General features: G+C 37.1%; 2 protein-coding genes across 2 annotated transcripts; both read left to right on the forward strand.

Annotated features, from left to right (window-relative positions):
* Positions 1 to 146: 146 nt before the first annotated feature.
* LOC137405042 (cell division control protein 6 homolog) lies at positions 147 to 11858 on the forward strand. Its single transcript, XM_068091270.1, has 11 exons — positions 147 to 260; positions 1239 to 1617; positions 1787 to 2239; positions 2687 to 2886; positions 2970 to 3126; positions 3371 to 3487; positions 5280 to 5419; positions 7288 to 7453; positions 10056 to 10252; positions 11174 to 11314; positions 11471 to 11858. Exons 2-11 carry the CDS (start codon positions 1263 to 1265, stop codon positions 11555 to 11557), a joined length of 2013 nt encoding a protein of 670 aa, XP_067947371.1. The 5' UTR covers positions 147 to 260; positions 1239 to 1262; the 3' UTR covers positions 11558 to 11858.
* Positions 11859 to 12687: 829 nt separating this feature from the next.
* Positions 12688 to 18640, forward strand: LOC137385411 (uncharacterized). Its single transcript, XM_068071864.1, has 5 exons — positions 12688 to 12818; positions 16639 to 16822; positions 17200 to 17332; positions 18086 to 18197; positions 18381 to 18640. The coding sequence occupies exons 1-5, from the start codon at positions 12711 to 12713 to the stop codon at positions 18489 to 18491; spliced, it is 648 nt and encodes a 215-aa protein (XP_067927965.1). The 5' UTR covers positions 12688 to 12710; the 3' UTR covers positions 18492 to 18640.
* The last annotated feature ends 51 nt before the right edge of the window (positions 18641 to 18691 follow it).

Raw genomic sequence — 18691 nt, forward strand, 5'->3', positions numbered from 1 at the left:
GCTTATTTTTAAAATTGTTATGACCTATTGACCCATATATCAATACTGTCCAATAAAGAACTGGTAAGGTCAAGGCGGGAAAGCTGCGTGAAAGACGTGTGTCAGTTATTGCCGCTTTTCAACCAAAGAGCGTACGACCTTGCGAAACGAACATTTGTTACAGTAATTAGTTTATTCTGATCTGTCGGGCAGTTTGCTATTTTATTCTCTTGTATTGAATATTACAAAGTTCTGACCAATTATATTGTGTCTCAACAAGGGTACAGTGTGATTTACATCAATATACTGGGTCCACAAACATTTTTTCTTGTCTCTTCGCTTTGATACTGTGGTTAAACGAGAAAGATTGTGTGGTGGTACCTACGCCTAGAGTTATCATTATTTATTTATTAATACAGGTTAATAGGCCTTGTAAAGCAAATGTTCAAAAACGAGTTAATGGTGTTTGTTTACACGTATACAATTATTATTGAGGTTAGCATGGGAATACAGAATTCTGTCGACCTCACTAATACTAGAAAATGAAAAAACTAAATAGAGCGTAAATGATATGATTTGAGTAGTGGATAAGGTATGGCATGAATGCAAAGCAAATATGGTGGGGTGTAGAATAGATTGAACACAGTATATACATGATATACGAAAAGCTAAACATTTAATATAGCAATTGGGCTAGAATTCGAATTGATTGCACATTTTATATATATAAAGGGATATTTGTAGATAAAATAATTTTATTAATCACAGGAGGCTCCCTGTTCTAATATTCAAGAGCCAGCTATGACCTTAAAATGTGGACAGCCCATTTTAAGGTCATAGCTGGCTCTTGAATATTAGAACAGGGAGCCTGCCGTGATTAATAAAATTATTTTATTAATATGTCCAATGTGGACAGCCTATTTTAAGTAATAAAGAAGAAAACATTTGTTGTGATAGGCATGGGGTAAAGTTAGGTAAAGTAGTAAACTTTTATTCGGTCTATAAGTCCACGTACGTGTTTTTGAGTTGGGAGCCATAATAAAGAGTTAGCTAGTTTTGTAGGTGTTGGAAACGGAGCTGTTCCTAATCAGGAAGTTATTTTCAATCAGAAAGTAAATAATTTAAAATCAAATTACTTGTGTGTGTTAAATAATATCTATAACAGTATTTAATAGATTGATTATTTGCCTTCCTAATTATGTTGATTAAATCAGTAAATTTTTTGCCCGAATGCTAGCTATAACCTTTGGCACTTTTAGGTTGTCCTTTCATCTAGAATTGCCATGCCGGTAAAGCAAGGATCGCTTAATTTTCCGATTCGCAAATCGGCAAGGCACAAGCAGAAAGAAAACAAAGAAAATACTCTTCCGACTTTGAAAGATTCTGGAAATAGTTTTACTAGTCATATCAGTGTTACCTCTTCTAAACCTTCCAATGATAGATCTCTACACAGAACTCCTGTGAAGAGTGCTGCTCAAAAGTGTACAACTACTCCCACCAAAAGAAATGCTGCCATTATTCTCAGTGATGATTCATCCCCTAATAAAAGACGCGCTGCAAAGGAAACCCCTCACACTGCTATCACTCCACCATCCCCCTCTGTTTTAAGCAATGATAATTCAACTCTACGGAGTTCAGGTATGTCTGCTTTGAGTAAAATATGTCGCCAACCCATTAGAGCTTTTCATATGTGATACAAACATGGGTCGTGCATCAATTGTGTAAGTAAAGCTTTTCATGAAGATTTATACATATTTATTACTTGTTTACCCTGACCGAGCTCTCTGTTAGTTAATAATGCTTGTAGTACGCGTCACAGCAAGAAAGCAGTTGGTCTTAGGAAGCTCCGAGAACATCCCTATACAGGACTACAGTGCTCTGCAACATCTTTGTGAGCCTGCAGTAACAAGTCGTTCATCACCTCGAAAACAATCACTAACAAAATGCTGTGGCCTGTGTGAACAGCCACAAAGACCATCTTTGTCCGATTCTCCTCGGAAGAGCTCAACAAGAAGTTGTTCATCACCCAAGAAATTTTTAACATTAAGTGATTCATCACCCAAGAAAATTTTAACATTATCTGATTCATCACCCAATAAAAGTTTGAGAAAGGTTTTGTCACCTCGAAAAAGTGCGAAAGAGGACTGTTTATCACCCAGGAAAAACTCAATTAACAAGAATGGTATAGGGAAATGTCTATCTAATGAAAATAAACCGTTCCTTAATAAGACATCTGACAAGTCTATTCCCATGAACAAAGGTTAGTGTTAAATCTCACTGAAGCAGGCAGTATGATTATGTTTCTGGTCATGTTGAATTTACTAAAGAAACTGGTTTTGTATTAATCTATATATAAAACTCTGTGTTTGTCTGTCTTTCATGCGTTCGGTTATTAAAATCTAATAATGAAAGAATCTGCTTCACACTGGATTTGAACTCGGGACTATTAGTTATGCAAATAGGCAAGCTAACCACTACACTACCCTGTCCTTGTCATACTATAGAATAATCGTACACATACCTATGCAGCCCTAGCGAAAATACTATTGGTTACTACTGGTATGTGTATATAACTCTATATAGATGGCAAGTGCTCAAGGTTTCCTGGAGATGTATGTAACAATATGCCATTGCTGTCAAATCTTGCTGAATCATTATTATCGTTATTACTCTTTCCAATTGATCGTCTTATTGTTGTATCGTGTAGAAGTCCTTTCGCAAGCTAAATGCGCATTGAACACGCAGCAGCCTCAGCAACTCTTCTGCAGAGACAATGAGATTAAAAAAATAAGCACCTTTTTGGACAGTCATGTGGAGGCCGATAAACCAGGAAGCCTTTATATATCAGGCGCTCCTGGTACTGGAAAGACGGCTGTCATCAGGCACCTTCTCGAACAAAGAAACCGGGTAAGTACCTCTGCTATTATCAATGTTATTCATTCAGCCCTAATTTATGGTTAGTTGTGCTGACGCTGTCCTTCCTTTTACAGGGTCTTAGTCAGAAGATCTTCATCAACTGTATGACAGTTAAGTCACCCTTCTCCATGTATAAAATGATAGCCAAAGAGCTCATCGGAGACAGTACAACATTGCCAAAGAATTCCAAGTCTGTCTGTTCATTAATAATGAAGCATCTCGTATCTTCAGGTATTGCATTTGCTTTCGTTATCTCTTTATTCCATGTTTAGCATGTTTTATTGCCATTTTTGAAGAATTTCCCTCCAAACATCTGTTAAATGCATCAGTTATAATCAGCATGTTTTATACATATCGCCAGATCCTGGTACCGGTCAACATCTGAACTGCCAAATACTGTTAGCTTTAAACTTTCACTCCTATTCGCTTCAACCATCCATTTAGTGACAAAGGTGTTCTTGTATCTCGGTTACAGGTAAAATGGTGCTTCTTGTACTAGATGAATTGGACCAGCTCGACTCGCGACATCAGGAAGTTCTGTACACAGTATTTGAGTGGCCAAGTCTTTCCCACAGTAGATTGCTACTAATAGGTACCGGTTGTGTTGATGGCTATAGGTGTAAGATGCCATCAAATGACTTGCCATTCTTGCTGTACTATAGTAGAAACATTAATTAGATGGATAGTGTGATGCTCGACTCTATCAGCTTACACCGTGTTCCTGAACTATGATGGTACTGAACAATTTCTTAATAACATATCATGCAGCAGACTGTTTAATCGCTAAATTTCAGATCATTAGCAACGTCAGTTTGGTAGCTTAATAATGCTCATGTATGGCATCCAGGAATGTTTACGTTTTTTGCTGTTTATCAAGTGAAGGGAAGCATGTACATTTTATCAGGCTACGAGCAGACTGAAGATGAAACTGGTCTAAAACATAGTTGTTATACGCAAAACACCCTGCTGAATACACAACATGGCATAAACAGATAGTTTCATTTCCATATTTTGATATTACCATGAAGGCGAAGGGATTGTGTCTGCTCAAGCCATACGTAGCGCTTTATTAGTGCAAAATTATTTGTGTGGTTTTATTATGGTGAATGTTGCTTTGTGCATATTACATGATACTTTTTACATTCACATCGTTGGTACGAATTTAGAAACCGCTCAGCAACTATTTCAAGGCTACGCTTGTTTTATTGACGATTTGTGTCTCCTGTATTTATGCTTGTGGAAGGAAGTCATGGAAATTTTAATACTTTCCTAAGGACTATCTGTCTCAGCTCACAAGTCGCAACAAATAACTAACAGTTGCACTGCAACTCCGAGTCAACTTCTATGCTGGGAATTTGCTTTTCTTTTATTCAATTCTGATAGTCACATTCCTTGGCATAAACATAGAAGTAGATATCATGAGACAGTGTGTAAGCCTGTAACATTTCTTTAAGTCTGTAGAGTGAAGCCATCCTTAAAGGTTGACTTGCAACAAAATTCACATTACAGTTACTTGATATCAAAAGATTCACCATGTCTTACTCTGTTGTGTTGTAGGTGCCAAATATGTGGGAATGTGATTACAAGCTCTTAAAAGCTAAAAAACGAACAGTTAATTTGTTTGGATTCTCTTTCCAAAACGGCTCAAATGGGCTGTAGTTGTTACAGGATAGTTTCTGTTTACACTTTCATGCAACCTTATTCGTCAAAAATTTTCACAAATATACTTCACGCATTCAATAAAACCATGTCTATTGTTCTTATGCGTCTGTTTTATCGTCATTGTAAATGCTGTCACTTTTAGCAATGATATCTTATAACTTGCCGTATAAATTCATTTAATTTTTTAGCCTTATTTCGAAGGAGTACATATCATTGTCTGATAATCATGACGAGCCTGTTGGTCACTTGTGATAATCGAAAAGTGCTGCAAAAATTATTTGCGAAGTATTGGGTCACGTGATCAGGTTACGACTTGCCGAATAAACCAAGCCGAAACAAAACTGTAAAGTAGCCAGCATCTATATTTGATACGGGGTCTTCGGTAAATCCCGAAGTGTTTGTCATAAACTAGTGCTACGATAAGTTTATATTGAGCTTTTTATTGGCTTTTCAATTCACGTGAGAAAATCACATGACAATACAATAACCAAACTATCATGACTACGTCAGAGTAATAAATAGATTCCAATCTACGGCGGCTTTTCGTTTTTGAGCTTTTAAGAGCTTGTAATCACTTTTCCACACATTTGGCACCTACAACACAACAGAGTAAGATATGGTGAATCTTTTGATACCAAATAACTGTAATGTGAATTTTGTTGCAAGTCAACCATTAACAGTAGGCATAGCACTGGTTGATCTTGTTTCTTTACTATTGACAGGTATAGCTAATGCGTTAGACCTGACTGACCGGATACTTCCGAGACTCAATGGAAGGGCTGGATCGAGACCCGAGCTTTTGCATTTCCCTCCTTACACAAAGGATGAAATCGTCACTGTCATAGAGTCTAGGTTGAAGCAGGTAGATTTCTCTTATCACTGTCATAGAGTCTAGGTTGAAGCAGGTAGATTCCTCTTATCACTGTCATAGTCTAGGTTGAACCAGGTAGATTCCTCTTATCACTGTCATAGAGTCTCAGTTGAAGCAGGTAGATTCGTCTTATCACTTTCAGACTCGCTGTTGAAGCAGGTAGATTCCTCTTATCACTGTCATAGTCTAAGTTGAAGCAGATAGATTCCTTTCATTACTGTCATAGAGTCTAGGTTGAAGCAGGTAGATTCCTTTTATCACTGTCATAGTCTAGGTTGAAGCAGGTAGACTTCTCTCATCGCTGTCATGGATTCTACCTATGTTGAATCAGGTAGATTCTTTTCGACTAAACTTGCAATAATCACAACAGTTCAGCAGCTTCATCTGTAGTCGTACTCGCTAAAACTCATGAGTTAACTGTTTGTTGACGTAATTGCTTTTCACACCACTTGCAGTTTCAAGGTACATCTATTTAGTAGGATTTGTTAACTGCTAGGTTTTGTTTGACGCTTTTTAATTACCTTGTTAAATAGTGTTTAGAGGAAGGTATTCAACTAAAGGTATTAACAATCGCAAGTACAATAGACGCTCCTATAACATAAACCTCCTATAACGTAAATTCCACAGAACATCAAGAATTCATGTAATGTTTTTATTTCGCATTGCGTAAGAAATTCCAAATAACGTAAAGTATCAATCAGAGCAAGTTCACAAATTTGATTTGAATAACTAAAGTTCTTTAGTTGGCAATACCAATAAAATACCAATTTTTCTCTTGTCGCACTTGCAATAGAAAATGACATATAGTGGGTGCCCTTGCAATCGAGCATGGCAGTGAGTTTCAGTATACCAAGCTGAATGTTTTATTCAAATGTTCTACAAAACAATGTTTCATCCTAACGGTTAACCCTGACTTAGGATGGACAGACAGACACCACTCTTATTATAGTAATGACTTTTTTTACTTCATTTTAATCAAATAAATTTTTTGCAGCATGGACCTTACCTTCTAGAATAACGAATAACAATTTATTTAAATTGACATGGAAAGTGTACATTTCCTTTAGATAAACATAAACTTGTCGTAATTACAAACCCTAAACTAAGTTAATGTGATAAAACAGAGGAAAGGTGTAAATACCAACCAATTATACTACAGTTTATTACAATAATACTGTAATAAACTGTACAATCATTACATTAAAGTTGAGTTTAGTCTTTTCCTCTTTGAAAGGCCGAAGAGATGAGTTGAGGAAAATCTTGGAACTGATTAGACAATTTCCATGTATTTTACTGTTTGTATATCGATAAGTCCATATTATGTAAACGTTCCTGGAACGTTTACATTGTATGATTACATTTATGTTGTAGGAGTGTCTACTGTATATGATAATTGCAAATGCTAATAACTATTTTCTGTTGTTAGAGCTACAAAAACTGTTAGTTCTACTTATTACCTCTATATAGCGTATGTGAGTATTGTGAAAAGATTTTTGTTTTCAACAGAACGAAACTTGTAGCTGCTATAGATATTATAATAAGTGTGTGAAACAGAAATCATGTAAATGGTTGGTTCCTGCCACTCACATTTTCACATTATTTTCCACTGAGGTGGTAGATGATGCCTGTTTGACCTCTGAACTTCGAAATAATAAGATTCTGTATGTATTCTATAATGTAAACGTTCTCGAAATGCATTATTTACATAGGAGCGTCTCCTGTAGTACTATGTGTAGTTTGTAATATTGCGATTCCTTTAAAAGTTCGTGGTGTATCCTACTAAGCACCCGCATGATTCCACTGAAACACTTTTTGACCTTGTCTTAAACTATTTTAAATTAAAATTGTTCTGTTTGTAGAGACCAGAGGCTACGTACCAGGTCCTGGATAAACCCGCGATGCTGCTCTGCGCTCGAAAAGTCTCAGCAGTTGCAGGAGACATGAGGAAGGCCCTAGACATCTGCAGACGTTCGGTCGAGCTAACTCAGCTCGCTGGCAGGAAAGATGAACTCCTCAGAGCAAAAGGTTAGTTTCCTGTCCTCTGATTGGCTCAGGCATGGTTGTGCTGTTTGTAAGGACTTCTACCCGACTCATGAACCAGCGGAATTATTCTCTAAAGATACCCGTAAACTTACCTTATTGACAACGGAATGAGCTGTCGGCATTTAAAAACAAACTGGTATTTTAATATGGTTAGGGATTGTCTCATCTCTTGTATTGTCTATATGGTCACTGTCATTGGTCCTTTATACCAGACACCCGCAGTCATTGGTCCTTTATATCAGACACACGTAGTCATTGATTCTTTATATCTGACACACGCAGTCATTGGTCCTTTACATCTTACACATGCAGTCATTGGTCCTTTATATCTGACACATGCAGTCATTGGTTCTTTATATCAGACACACACAATCATTGGTCCTTTATATCTGACACATGCAGTCATTGGTCCTTTATATCTGACACATGCAGTCATTGGTTCTTTATATCAGACACACACAATCATTGGTCCTTTATATCTGACACATGCAGTCATTAGTTCTTTATATCAGACACACGCAGTCATTGGTCCTTTATATCTGACACATGCAGTTATTGGTTCTTTATATTAGACACACACAAGCATTGGTCCTTTATATCTGACACACGCAGTCATTGGTTCTTTATATCTGACACACGCAGTCATTGGTCCTTTATATTTAACACATGCAGTCATTGGTCCTTTATATCTGACACATGCAGTCATTGGTTCTTTATATCAGACACACACAATCATTGGTCCTTTATATCTGACACATGCAGTCATTAGTTCTTTATATCAGACACACGCAGTCATTGGTCTTTTATATCTGACACACGCAGTCATTGGTCCTTTATATCTGACACATGCAGTTATTGGTCCTTTATATCTGACACATGCAGTTATTGGTCCTTTATATCTGACACAAGCAGTTGTTGATCCTTCTTACCAGACGCCTCAATCCGTTAGTCATATTATTCACTGTGTTTCTATACTTTGAATGGGTTATGAGTTGATTTCACTCCGAATCTTAGAAACAGTGAAATCCATACGACACCATTTTGCATTGCTAACTTTGTGTGAAGGCTTTTGCGGCAAAGGAACTATTCAACATCATAGAAATGCTCACTGTCGTTGGATCCGAATCAATAAGTCTCAGCTAAGCTCTCTCCAGCGGAGGTAAAAGAGTTAGCACACAACCACGCGGCTTTCTGCTACGGAAACATTCTACTGCTACTCATTACTGTTTCTGCTTGAATTTTGCCTTTATATTAACATTTGGGTCGCGGTCACAGAAACCATGGTTAAGTCGCAAATCACGAAGTTGAGTTATCCGACTTTGAAGTTGCACTAACTGAATTTATAATAGTGATAACGATTTTTGTAACGTGTGTATCTGGACCAATCAAAGAGTGATCTTTCTGAATCTGAACTCAGTTTAGCCAATACAAGTCTTTAACCCTCGGAAAACTCCCTTAAAACCGTTGCTATGCTAAACAGGAAGTACTGAAAAATGGCGTCCGATAAATATAATCGTTTCTTTTTTGCCAATTTTAAAGATAACTTTGACATTTTGGACACTTATGAGTACTTTGGTATTCCAACTGATGTTAAAAGTAGTGAAAGTAAAGGGAATTACGATGATATTTTCCTAACGATTCTTACAAGATCATTACAATATTTAATTACAAGAATAATTATTCAGTTTTATATGATTATTATCAGATTTAATTATAAGAATAATTATTCGAATTTACAAGACCGAAGTATATAGTGACCGATGGTGTGCAATATGTTACTGTTGTTATTTTTCTAAAGGTTTTGTTGATTTGGCTGTGCCCAATATCGCGATACTGCCAAGCCGTTTTTAATATCTGCAAAATTAAGTAATACATTTTCTTAGAAATAAACAGCTATTTTTATGACAACCAGCTAAAATCTGTTTAGATTTTTAAATTCAGCATAATTTTTTGGATATAAATACAGAAATCTAGATAAATATTACAACTTCTTAATATTGGTTGCTATGACGTTTTGAAATGTAAACAAAATTGTGCATTGGTTTTCGTTTCTCAAACTTTAACACCAGTTTTCTCAGAACTATGTTTTCGCACTAATGGTAAACATGCATTCAGTTTTTTGACCATAAAATCTGCTATAATTAAGATAGAATCAAAGAAATTTTTGCAAAATAACTGAGAATTTTCTCCTTCTGCTAGTGTAGATAACTCTAAATCTTATAATCCCGACTTAACCATGGTTTCTGTGATCATGACACATTTACATGCCAAGAATGGGTTGCTCCTAGAGGATGAATTACTTTTTAGTGCAACTAGTTGACTGACTACACATGAATTGACGAGTTACCGTGACCCGAAAGCGAGTCTACTTTAATAAGTTTTGTTTGTCGCGAATTGTGGAAAGATCTGTAGCGCAACTTCGAATATCGTTGAAAGGACCTGGAGCAAATTCGTCGGCAGCGAGTGACTGTGAACCCATTCGAAGTATGGAAACACAGCGATGATAAAAACATTTGTCAGATATGATCGTTGATGCTGCTCTCTATATAGTATTTCATTTAATAAATTCCCATTTTATCTTTAGGTGGGTCTCCAGTGGCCTCTAGGCAGGGGCAAGCTACTGTAGGCATTATGCAAGTAGCCAAGGTGGTAGAAGATGTCTATGGCAGCGCAAGTAGTGCAGCCAGTTCATGTACATTCCCATTGCAACAGAAGCTCATAGTTTGTACACTTCTTCTCATGCTCAAGACTAGCAAATTCAAGGAAATGAACCTTGGCAAGGTATAGTGTCTGGTTGCCTTCATTTTCATATGATTGTAAGCGAATGTTTGCTTATGTTGCATCCATCTGTTGTGGGTTCATGTATCATTTCATACCATGGAGCAGTGCTTTGCCGAGCCCTTTACAACTGCTGAAGGCCTTCTCACATCCCCTCATTTTGAATTAAACAAAAAAAAGCTAAAAACAATAAAAAATGGACATAGGTATTCTAAGTATATGAAAACACTATGTTATTGGAAGGTCATTCTACAAAGAGTCTAACGTTTCCATATAGCAGTAACATATAAAAAAAACTCCATATAATCTTCAACTTATCCCGCCTCTTCTCTGCTATTATCTGGTCAAAATGTGTATCGCATATGTCTTCGTATTGCACTCACCCACAAGTGGCTAAGTGCAATACGAAGACCATTTTTAGAATTGTAAGTATTAGAATATTCATAGTTGCACAGAAGAGATGCAAATCTGGATTCATGTAGGCAAATTACAAATAGAACAAGAATTGTTAGTGTTTTTCAGAGTTGGATAACCAGTTTTAATGATTGACTCTTACTCCCCGCAAACAACAGCCGGGAATCGTGAAGCCCTGTTATAAACTAAATATAATGCAGATGCAATACTGAGTTTGATCGTTGTTTCAGCTTTTTTAACGTTTTGGTTTGTTACCGGTTGTTATATTTGTTTATGACTTGGCAGTCAGCCAACGTGCTTAGTCTCAGCCGAATGTAGAAGTTGGGAGTATAGCATGAGTACTGTAGAGTTGTAATACTTCGTGCTTGTTGTTGGTGTCAATCTGTCCACCGCATTTTCCATGGCAAAATGCAATGCTGATTGGGTCACTAGAAAGATATTAGTCTGAAACCTTTACTAATTGCCTCTGCTTATTCCAACTTTTTGAGTATTTGTAACAATATTCTCTAGGTGCATGACGCGTACTGCAGAGTGTGTAGAAAGCAAGATGTGGCTCCAACCGATCAGTCGGAGTTTGTCAGCCTGTGTCAGCTACTTGAAACAAGGGGGCTCATCGCTCTTAAGAAAGCAAAAGATACTCGTATGATGAAAGTATGTGTGGCTAAAGTTGCTACCAATAAGTTATCTTGACAAGCTATATTCTGTTTTTCTGGAGAATCTTGACCTTGCCCGTACTGCCTGAGTCGCCTTATGTGTAGTGCCTGCTCGCAAATTTATATCGTTTGCTGTATGTAGCTGGTGTTTTAGATGGCCCTCAAGATGGATACGAAGGAGTTGGAGTTTGCCCTGAAAGACAAGCTATTGATATCATCTGTACTGGAAGGAGGCCTTTAATCGTGTGATCTTACAATTACTGGACAGCATTTTTAATGAGTTTGGAAACAACTTTTTTATTTATTTCTGTTAATTATTGTTTTAGCATTGCATGAACTATTGTTCATTTTATCTAAATATTTGGTATCTATCATGCATTTTTTAACGTATCATACTAGTTGAATTTGCCCAACATCACTGTTCTGATAGCAGGGTGTCTTTAATAATACCTACTTGCCCTCATTAGTAGGCAAAATCTCTTTCAGCTTGAAATGTCAACAGGTTGTCATGGATAAGTCTTCAAATACAAATTAAAACACTGTTTGTGGCTATGAAAATTGTGCATAATACCAAAAAATAATAGTCGATGTACCTTTAGCTATCTATACTCTACTACACTCTAGAGTCTAGACACTCATAATATTTGTCTGGAGGAGATAACTCATTAGTACTATATAATATACATGTATATAATTATTATAATAAACCCTACCACATATCTATGGTGCTCCCCAAATGCATGAACTAAAATATAGGCGTCAAATACGTCGTTACGCTCAGTCTCGCTACCAACGAAATCGTATACTACGTAATGGGAGTTCGCTCGTTTCCAAACAAATCTATTTGAAATTGATTGCTGTATTATACACCATTTAAAAGAAAAAAATCTCCTACAAGAGGTTACCACTAATTTATTTTGTAAAATTGAAGTATATATATGCAAAAAAGTGATGTATGAATGCTCCATTTGAGATCGGGTTTGTTTGAAGCAAGTGTTTTGTTTCTGGTTTTGGTCGCGGGACTCTATAAATTTACGGCTCCGGCAAGGGGTTGAACTTGTAAAGCGTAACCATAGAATTATATTTCCCAGAGAAGATAACTCTATGGGCGTAACCTCTCGTAGGCGCTGTCTCTGAACGTAGACCTATTTATGGGATTTTTGATGTAGAAAACACTCGTGCTATGAAATACACAGTACGTTTATTCAGCAAGCTTTCGATGTCGATTGAGTAAAATGCTAGCCTTCGCTTGTTGCAAAATACCCGTAGTTCATTAGAACGTTCATTAACAAATAGTGTTTTATACAAGTGATATCAGTAGATCTTAGGCTGTGTTAAATGCACAAAATTCAATTTGCATTAGCGATTGTTTTAAGGTTTTTGAACTTTGCAGTATGATGGATTTCCGTAGTTTTGAGAGTAATCCATGGAAAGAAGAAGAGGAGCGACGGTATGGTTCTACTCGGCGGCTTATGTCCTTAGCTAGAGACCTAGGTTACAAAGTAAGTAAAATTCAAATCTCATGCAGCCATAACACTTGCAGTAAATTAGTTTTTGTGATGACTCGGTGTACTCTCATTATCTCGTCAAACCCTGCTGCCATTTGGTAGCCTTATGATTTACTATTCATGGTTTTTAAGCCATTATGCCTAAAGTCATTAAACTTAGTACGCTATGTTAATTAGCTATTTTATTAGAACATAAGGTCGCTTAGATATTGTTGTATGGAAATACATGTATCACAAAAACAACATGCCAAAAGGAAATGCAACCAGACCATAAGATTAACATATAATACGTACAAACAGCAAAAGATCCAAAACTTCAAAACGTCAAAAGCAATTTAGAAACTTCAAAATTGGAGGAATCAATCATAGAGATTATGTCAACACCAGCTGGGGAAACTGCCAAAGAGATGTAGAAGAAATTAAATTTACTAACCGTCGCCAGAAAACCACCACCAGAAAACCACCGCCAGAAAACCACCGCCAGAAAACCGCCACCAGAAAACCACCAAAGAAACATTGAATACGAATCAAATGATTACAATGTAGGCCTATATACAAATCTGTCATCCTCTGTCAGACACGACCTAAATACCAGGAGTAAGTCAGAAGCTTCACCCTACATTTCTGAGGGGTACACCAGCTGAAGACTTATGCGAACAAAAAAATCATCGCTCACCCTACATGAAGCATTGAACCTTAACAATCAACCTTCTCCCACAGGCTAGCTTTCTCACATGCTATACATCTATAAGAGAGCAGCTCCAATGGACCAGCCTCTTTTCCAAGAGCCTGCTTAGGCGCTCTCCTCTCTGCCTGCTGAGGAGCCTTCCTCTTGCCTGTAGAGTTTATTTTTTGACCGCTCTCTGAAACGCTCTATCTATTAACTGTCATAACACTCGTGGACTGTCATGACACAAGCATGGACGACTGTTCAAGTAAGGGTGTAACATTCATTAGCTATTTTAACCTTTTGTCATTAGTGTTATTGTTCTAGAATTTTGTTGTGTATTTTAATTGTTGGACTCATAGAATAAAGAAGTAACTTTCACTGATAAATGTCATTATTGCTTACAATAGCTTAGTACCTTCACTAGCACCTGAACCAGTAATAATCAAATTAGTTCCCGCAAGCTAAGCAAAAGCACACCAACCACATGTAAACATATTTAAAATAGAACAAGATGACGAAGCAAATTCAACACTGATGTTGTGTGTGGATTCGGATTAGTTATGCATAACATAATTTCATCCTAAACACATATAACAATATGTGCAAGCAACAGGTAAAAAGTAGTTTTAATTTATTTGTCAATGCTGTTGTTAAAAGGTTTTAATGATACTTCATAGCAAATTTGCATTTTATATGAACGACTTGGGTTAAGGTGATATGCAATATCACTAAAATTGTTGATTATCGTAACCTCGTTTGCTGGTTTTTAATAGTATGGCTTGCTTGATAACAATTTAGAAAAAACAATGGCCCCTACCACATTTTGTCTATAAGCTTAGGCTTTACCTAACTGAGTTATTCAGCTGGGCCAGCTGAGGTGTAATTGTCTAAAAAGGGACATAGCATGGAACTTGTCTTTGTATTGTGGTAGTTGTATGTATTTGTTATGTGTGTTTGAAAATAAATTATGTTATGCGGAATTCATCAAAATCCACACCTAGGGCCTACATCAATGTTGAATTTGCTTTGACATCTTATTCTATTTTGGCTATGTTTAGTTTGTGCACTTTTGCTTAGCTTGCGTGAACTAATTTGATTATTACTGCTTAATACCTTGATTAGTACCTTGATTCAGGTACTAATCAAGGTATTAAGCTATTGTAAGCAATACTGATATTTGCCAGTAAAAGTTACTTCTTTATTCTGTAAGTCCAATAATTAGAATACACAACAAACAAGATTCTAAACAATAATATTAATGAAAAAGGCTAAAAGAGCCAATAAAAATTACACTCTTACTCGAACTGTCGTCCATGTTCGTTGCCCAGTCCCATACAGCTGCGGATCTCGACAGTCAAACCAGAGTCATGACAGTCCTTAGATGACAGGCACAGCGGTTAAGATAGTGAAGTAAGAAGAAGCTCAGTTGATGATGGAGAAGGCTCCATAGGCAGGGGCAGTAGAGGTTTTGTAGATGCTGGCGGAGGGGAAGAGAGAGTCTCAGCAGGTCCTTGGGAAAGAGAGCAACTCTAAAGGCAGAAGGAAAAAAGAAGGAGGCGCTACAGGCAGAGGAAAGCGCCTCACTAGGCAGGGGGAAAGAGGCTGAGTGATTGGAGCTGTTTTCTTTTATAGCGGTCTCCGTTGGCTTGTGAGAAGGTGCTTAGGCGCTGAGGTTCTGTTCTTTATGTTGCAGAGGGTTGGCAATTGACTGGACTTCATGCGTCATAAGAGTGTAATGGTTAGAAATGATTACTAACTCCAATTTTTTTAATTTAATTGTTTCTAATTTCTTTTAGTGGTTTTCTGGCAGCCCGATAGATGTCTTTCTCTTAATGGATTATTTCTACTGTATGTTTCTAATCTGCTTGTGGATGACTGTTTTTATGATGGTTTTATGATGTATTAGGTGTCATCTTCAGTTTAATATTGCATATATCTCCTGTGGTTTAGGCATCTCTCCATTATGTTATCTCCTTTTGCCAGTACTTCCATACAACATATTTAAAGTAGTTATGTGTTATTTTAAGATTCTGATGTAACAATTATTGATTACAAGTACCATCACGCAATCATTTTAGTGTCCTGGATAAACCAATCTAACTCACTGTCCAGACTGATTTCATTAAGGGATGACATGCTATTATCCTATTTAATTACCCTGCACTCACTCTGTAATTATATATATTATTATGCTATGAGCTAGTATGTTGAATGGGGATATATAACGTGTTTCGTTCTCTATTGCTGGGTGGTTTGTCATACAAACCTGAATAAAGTCATATATATTATATCACTATATCTCTTGCTTAAACTTATCTACTAAATATTAGTAGGCCTACACATGCTGTTTTATATATTTGATAAAAGTAACTACAAAATGGTTTTAGGAAAATTTACAAGTTTTTCATTAGAAAAAAATCGTTGTATCTATAGTTTTTATGGTTGTCTGATATTTTGCATAATAGTCACATAGCATTATTGCCAATCATTTTAATCCATAACATTCTGTTTGATTGTTACTGATATTTTACAATGCTGTAAACTTATCATTTGGATGTACATTGTTTTGACAGAACAAGGATTCTAGCTTGACGTACCAGCATGAAACATATCCAGTATAGCCTGAATATTTAGCAACTGTGCAGCTAATTTCAATTAGCTGAAAGATGGATGCATGCGTGTGCGTGCTCACTCCCGTGCTCACTCCCGTGCTCACTCCCGTGCCCACTCCCGTGCTCACTCCCGTGCTCACTCCCGTGCCCACTCCCGTGCTCACTCCCGTGCTCACTCCCGTGCCCACTCCCGTGCTCACTCCCGTGCTCACTCCCGTGCTCACTCCCGTGCCCACTCCCGTGCTCACTCCCGTGCTCACTCCCGTGCCCACTCCCGTGCTCACTCCCGTGCTCACTCCCGTGCCCACTCCCGTGCTCACTCCCGTGCCTAAATTTAGATATTCATAATAATATCTGAGAAAAGTTGCAACCATAACAAATTTTGTTCATAAATAATCAAAGCAGCTATAGCTTAATACAACATGTTTATATATTTATTATGTAATATTATTGTATTTATTATGTAAATATATCTATTATATTAGTGAGTTCTGGCTCATCTTTGGCATCATTGTTCACTGATACTTTGTAGTTTGACACACCTGATGATGCTGCGCATCAGATGAAAGCTGTCCAGAGCCATGACAGCATTAGAATGCTATCTCTTATGTCAGAGATCTCTGCTACTGAGGAGGAGCTAAACTCTCTGAACAGGGCTATCAATAGGAACCTACTGGACAAGGAAACTCATGACATTACCAACCTCACAGTCATCGGTAAGTCATTCGTTCCACCTGAGCTCAGCCATACGTTGTGTGCTGCCAATATCGTCTCTGTTGATGTATGTGTGTAACAGTGATAGTAGCATTGTTAAAAAGGGCATGGTAGTCAAATTCATCATGCAGAGAGAAGATTGGCTTGAACATTCTCAGATGAAAGAAGCTTGTCTCAATCTTCAAATTCTTCAGACAAGCTGCACTGAATGTCAGTTCTCAGTTTTCTATAACATTCCTCTCGCCTTAGGAAACAAATAAAGTGAAAAAAACCTTAATGAAAATCTTGTAAGGAGATTTATGGAACACCTAAATACAAGCCTGGCCTGTTGAAACTTTGACACAACGTTTTCAGGCAACTCTTCTTAATTCTGTTACAGAGTCCAGGCTAAGCAAGTTAGCAGCTCTAAGCACACACCTGGGAGATGTTGTTGATAAAAAATCTACTATCACAAGTTGTCTACAGAAACCATATAGTAGAGAAAATCTCCTCATCGATGCTTCTCTTCAAAAGTGAGCCACTTTTAGTGTGATCTGATGGAGTTGTCTGACCTTTGAGCATGCTCTACTCGCTTGTTTCCATATTATATAAATGGGTAGATTTAATAGTCTAAGAAGCTAACTACAAAATGCTGTGGTGGTACCTACCAAAGACAGACTATGATTTGTAAGTAGTCACACAATGCATTGCAATGCTGTGTATAAGTATTAGTCAAGAGACTCAAGACTCACAGCTGGCTTTTTCTAGTCTCTGGCTGGCATCTTAGTTTTAAGAATGGGAGCAGATGATTACAAAATGGATAGATATTTGTAAATTTAACAGCAATGAAGGTTACAGTTGCAATAGACAGAATGCTCTTTATTCACAGTGATGCTGTAAGAAATGATGCACTTTGTACAGCTAAGAGTTGTAGCTATGAGTTGTAGTTAAGAGTTGTGCCATGGCACCAACAGCAAAGCATGATGACTCAAAGAATGATTATGGCTATTATAAATGTATTTCTAATACGCTGCCTTGAGGCTAGCTCATAATTCATTTTCTCTCACATTAATGATTAGATTGTGTGAATGCTTGCTCTAGCTCTTTGGTTTAGTTTCCTTTCAGATTTAATATTTTATAGTGGATGTAGGGAGTCGTCTACTCCTAATAACAGTATTTTTTTGTGTAATCTTTAGCATCCTCATGTACTGTATCTGGTATAATGTATGTAAAAGTGTTAGCAACTGTTACTGCTGGTCAATCTACCTACTAGCCGTCTGATGCAGATATGTTGTGGAATTCTTTACGATGATCAGTCCCTTGTTATCAGACTTGAGCAACCTGCTGGATACTATTTCCTGGACTACTACCAATGCAAAGGACTTTCCTAATAAAACTGTAAGTTTTTCTACAGCCAGAAAGGAAATAGAGTGCAAATGTTGGTGCTATGGTATTGTTTTTTTAGAGCCATACACTAGGTTTTACAATAATTGGTTTTAGTCCAAATTTTTGTGGATGGTACATATACATTATTAAAATTATTGTGTTAAAATAAAGCACAATGCTGGATGCTTTTTATAGGATCGCGTGTTGATCAGAATGAATGGTGCTTTCAATGCTGTCAATGAGCAAGTGGAGAGACTCGCAAAGCTCAGGAGTACCATAGATTCCTTATCCAGTTCTACTTCATGACATGCGTCATAGGTGGTTCAGGTCATTTAGGACACACTAGACAAGTGGCACATAGAGGCAGAATGTCGTTAAGCAAATACTGGCATGACTTGCAGGTTGTTTTCTCAATTCATTTTGTTACACTCGTATGTCGGCAGCACCTGGTTTTATTTGTGAGAATTATTTTTTGTAATGTATTTATTCACATATTGTAAAGAAAA

Source organism: Watersipora subatra, chromosome 1, assembly GCF_963576615.1.
Source record: "Watersipora subatra chromosome 1, tzWatSuba1.1, whole genome shotgun sequence".
Classification (NCBI taxonomy): Eukaryota; Metazoa; Bryozoa; class Gymnolaemata; order Cheilostomatida; family Watersiporidae; genus Watersipora; species Watersipora subatra.

Excerpts from the sequence above, each read along its gene's own strand:
- LOC137405042 (XM_068091270.1), top strand. The coding sequence starts at position 1,263 with ATGCCGGTAAAGCAAGGATCGCTTAATTTTCCGATTCGCAAATCGGCA. Across the intron at positions 2,240-2,686 it reads GTCTATTCCCATGAACAAAG|AAGTCCTTTCGCAAGCTAAA; the intron begins GTTAGTGTTAAA and ends TGTATCGTGTAG. Across the intron at positions 5,420-7,287 it reads TAGAGTCTAGGTTGAAGCAG|AGACCAGAGGCTACGTACCA; the intron begins GTAGATTTCTCT and ends TTCTGTTTGTAG.
- LOC137385411 (XM_068071864.1), top strand. The coding sequence starts at position 12,711 with ATGATGGATTTCCGTAGTTTTGAGAGTAATCCATGGAAAGAAGAAGAG. Across the intron at positions 16,823-17,199 it reads TACCAACCTCACAGTCATCG|AGTCCAGGCTAAGCAAGTTA; the intron begins GTAAGTCATTCG and ends ATTCTGTTACAG. Across the intron at positions 18,198-18,380 it reads AGGACTTTCCTAATAAAACT|GATCGCGTGTTGATCAGAAT; the intron begins GTAAGTTTTTCT and ends TGCTTTTTATAG.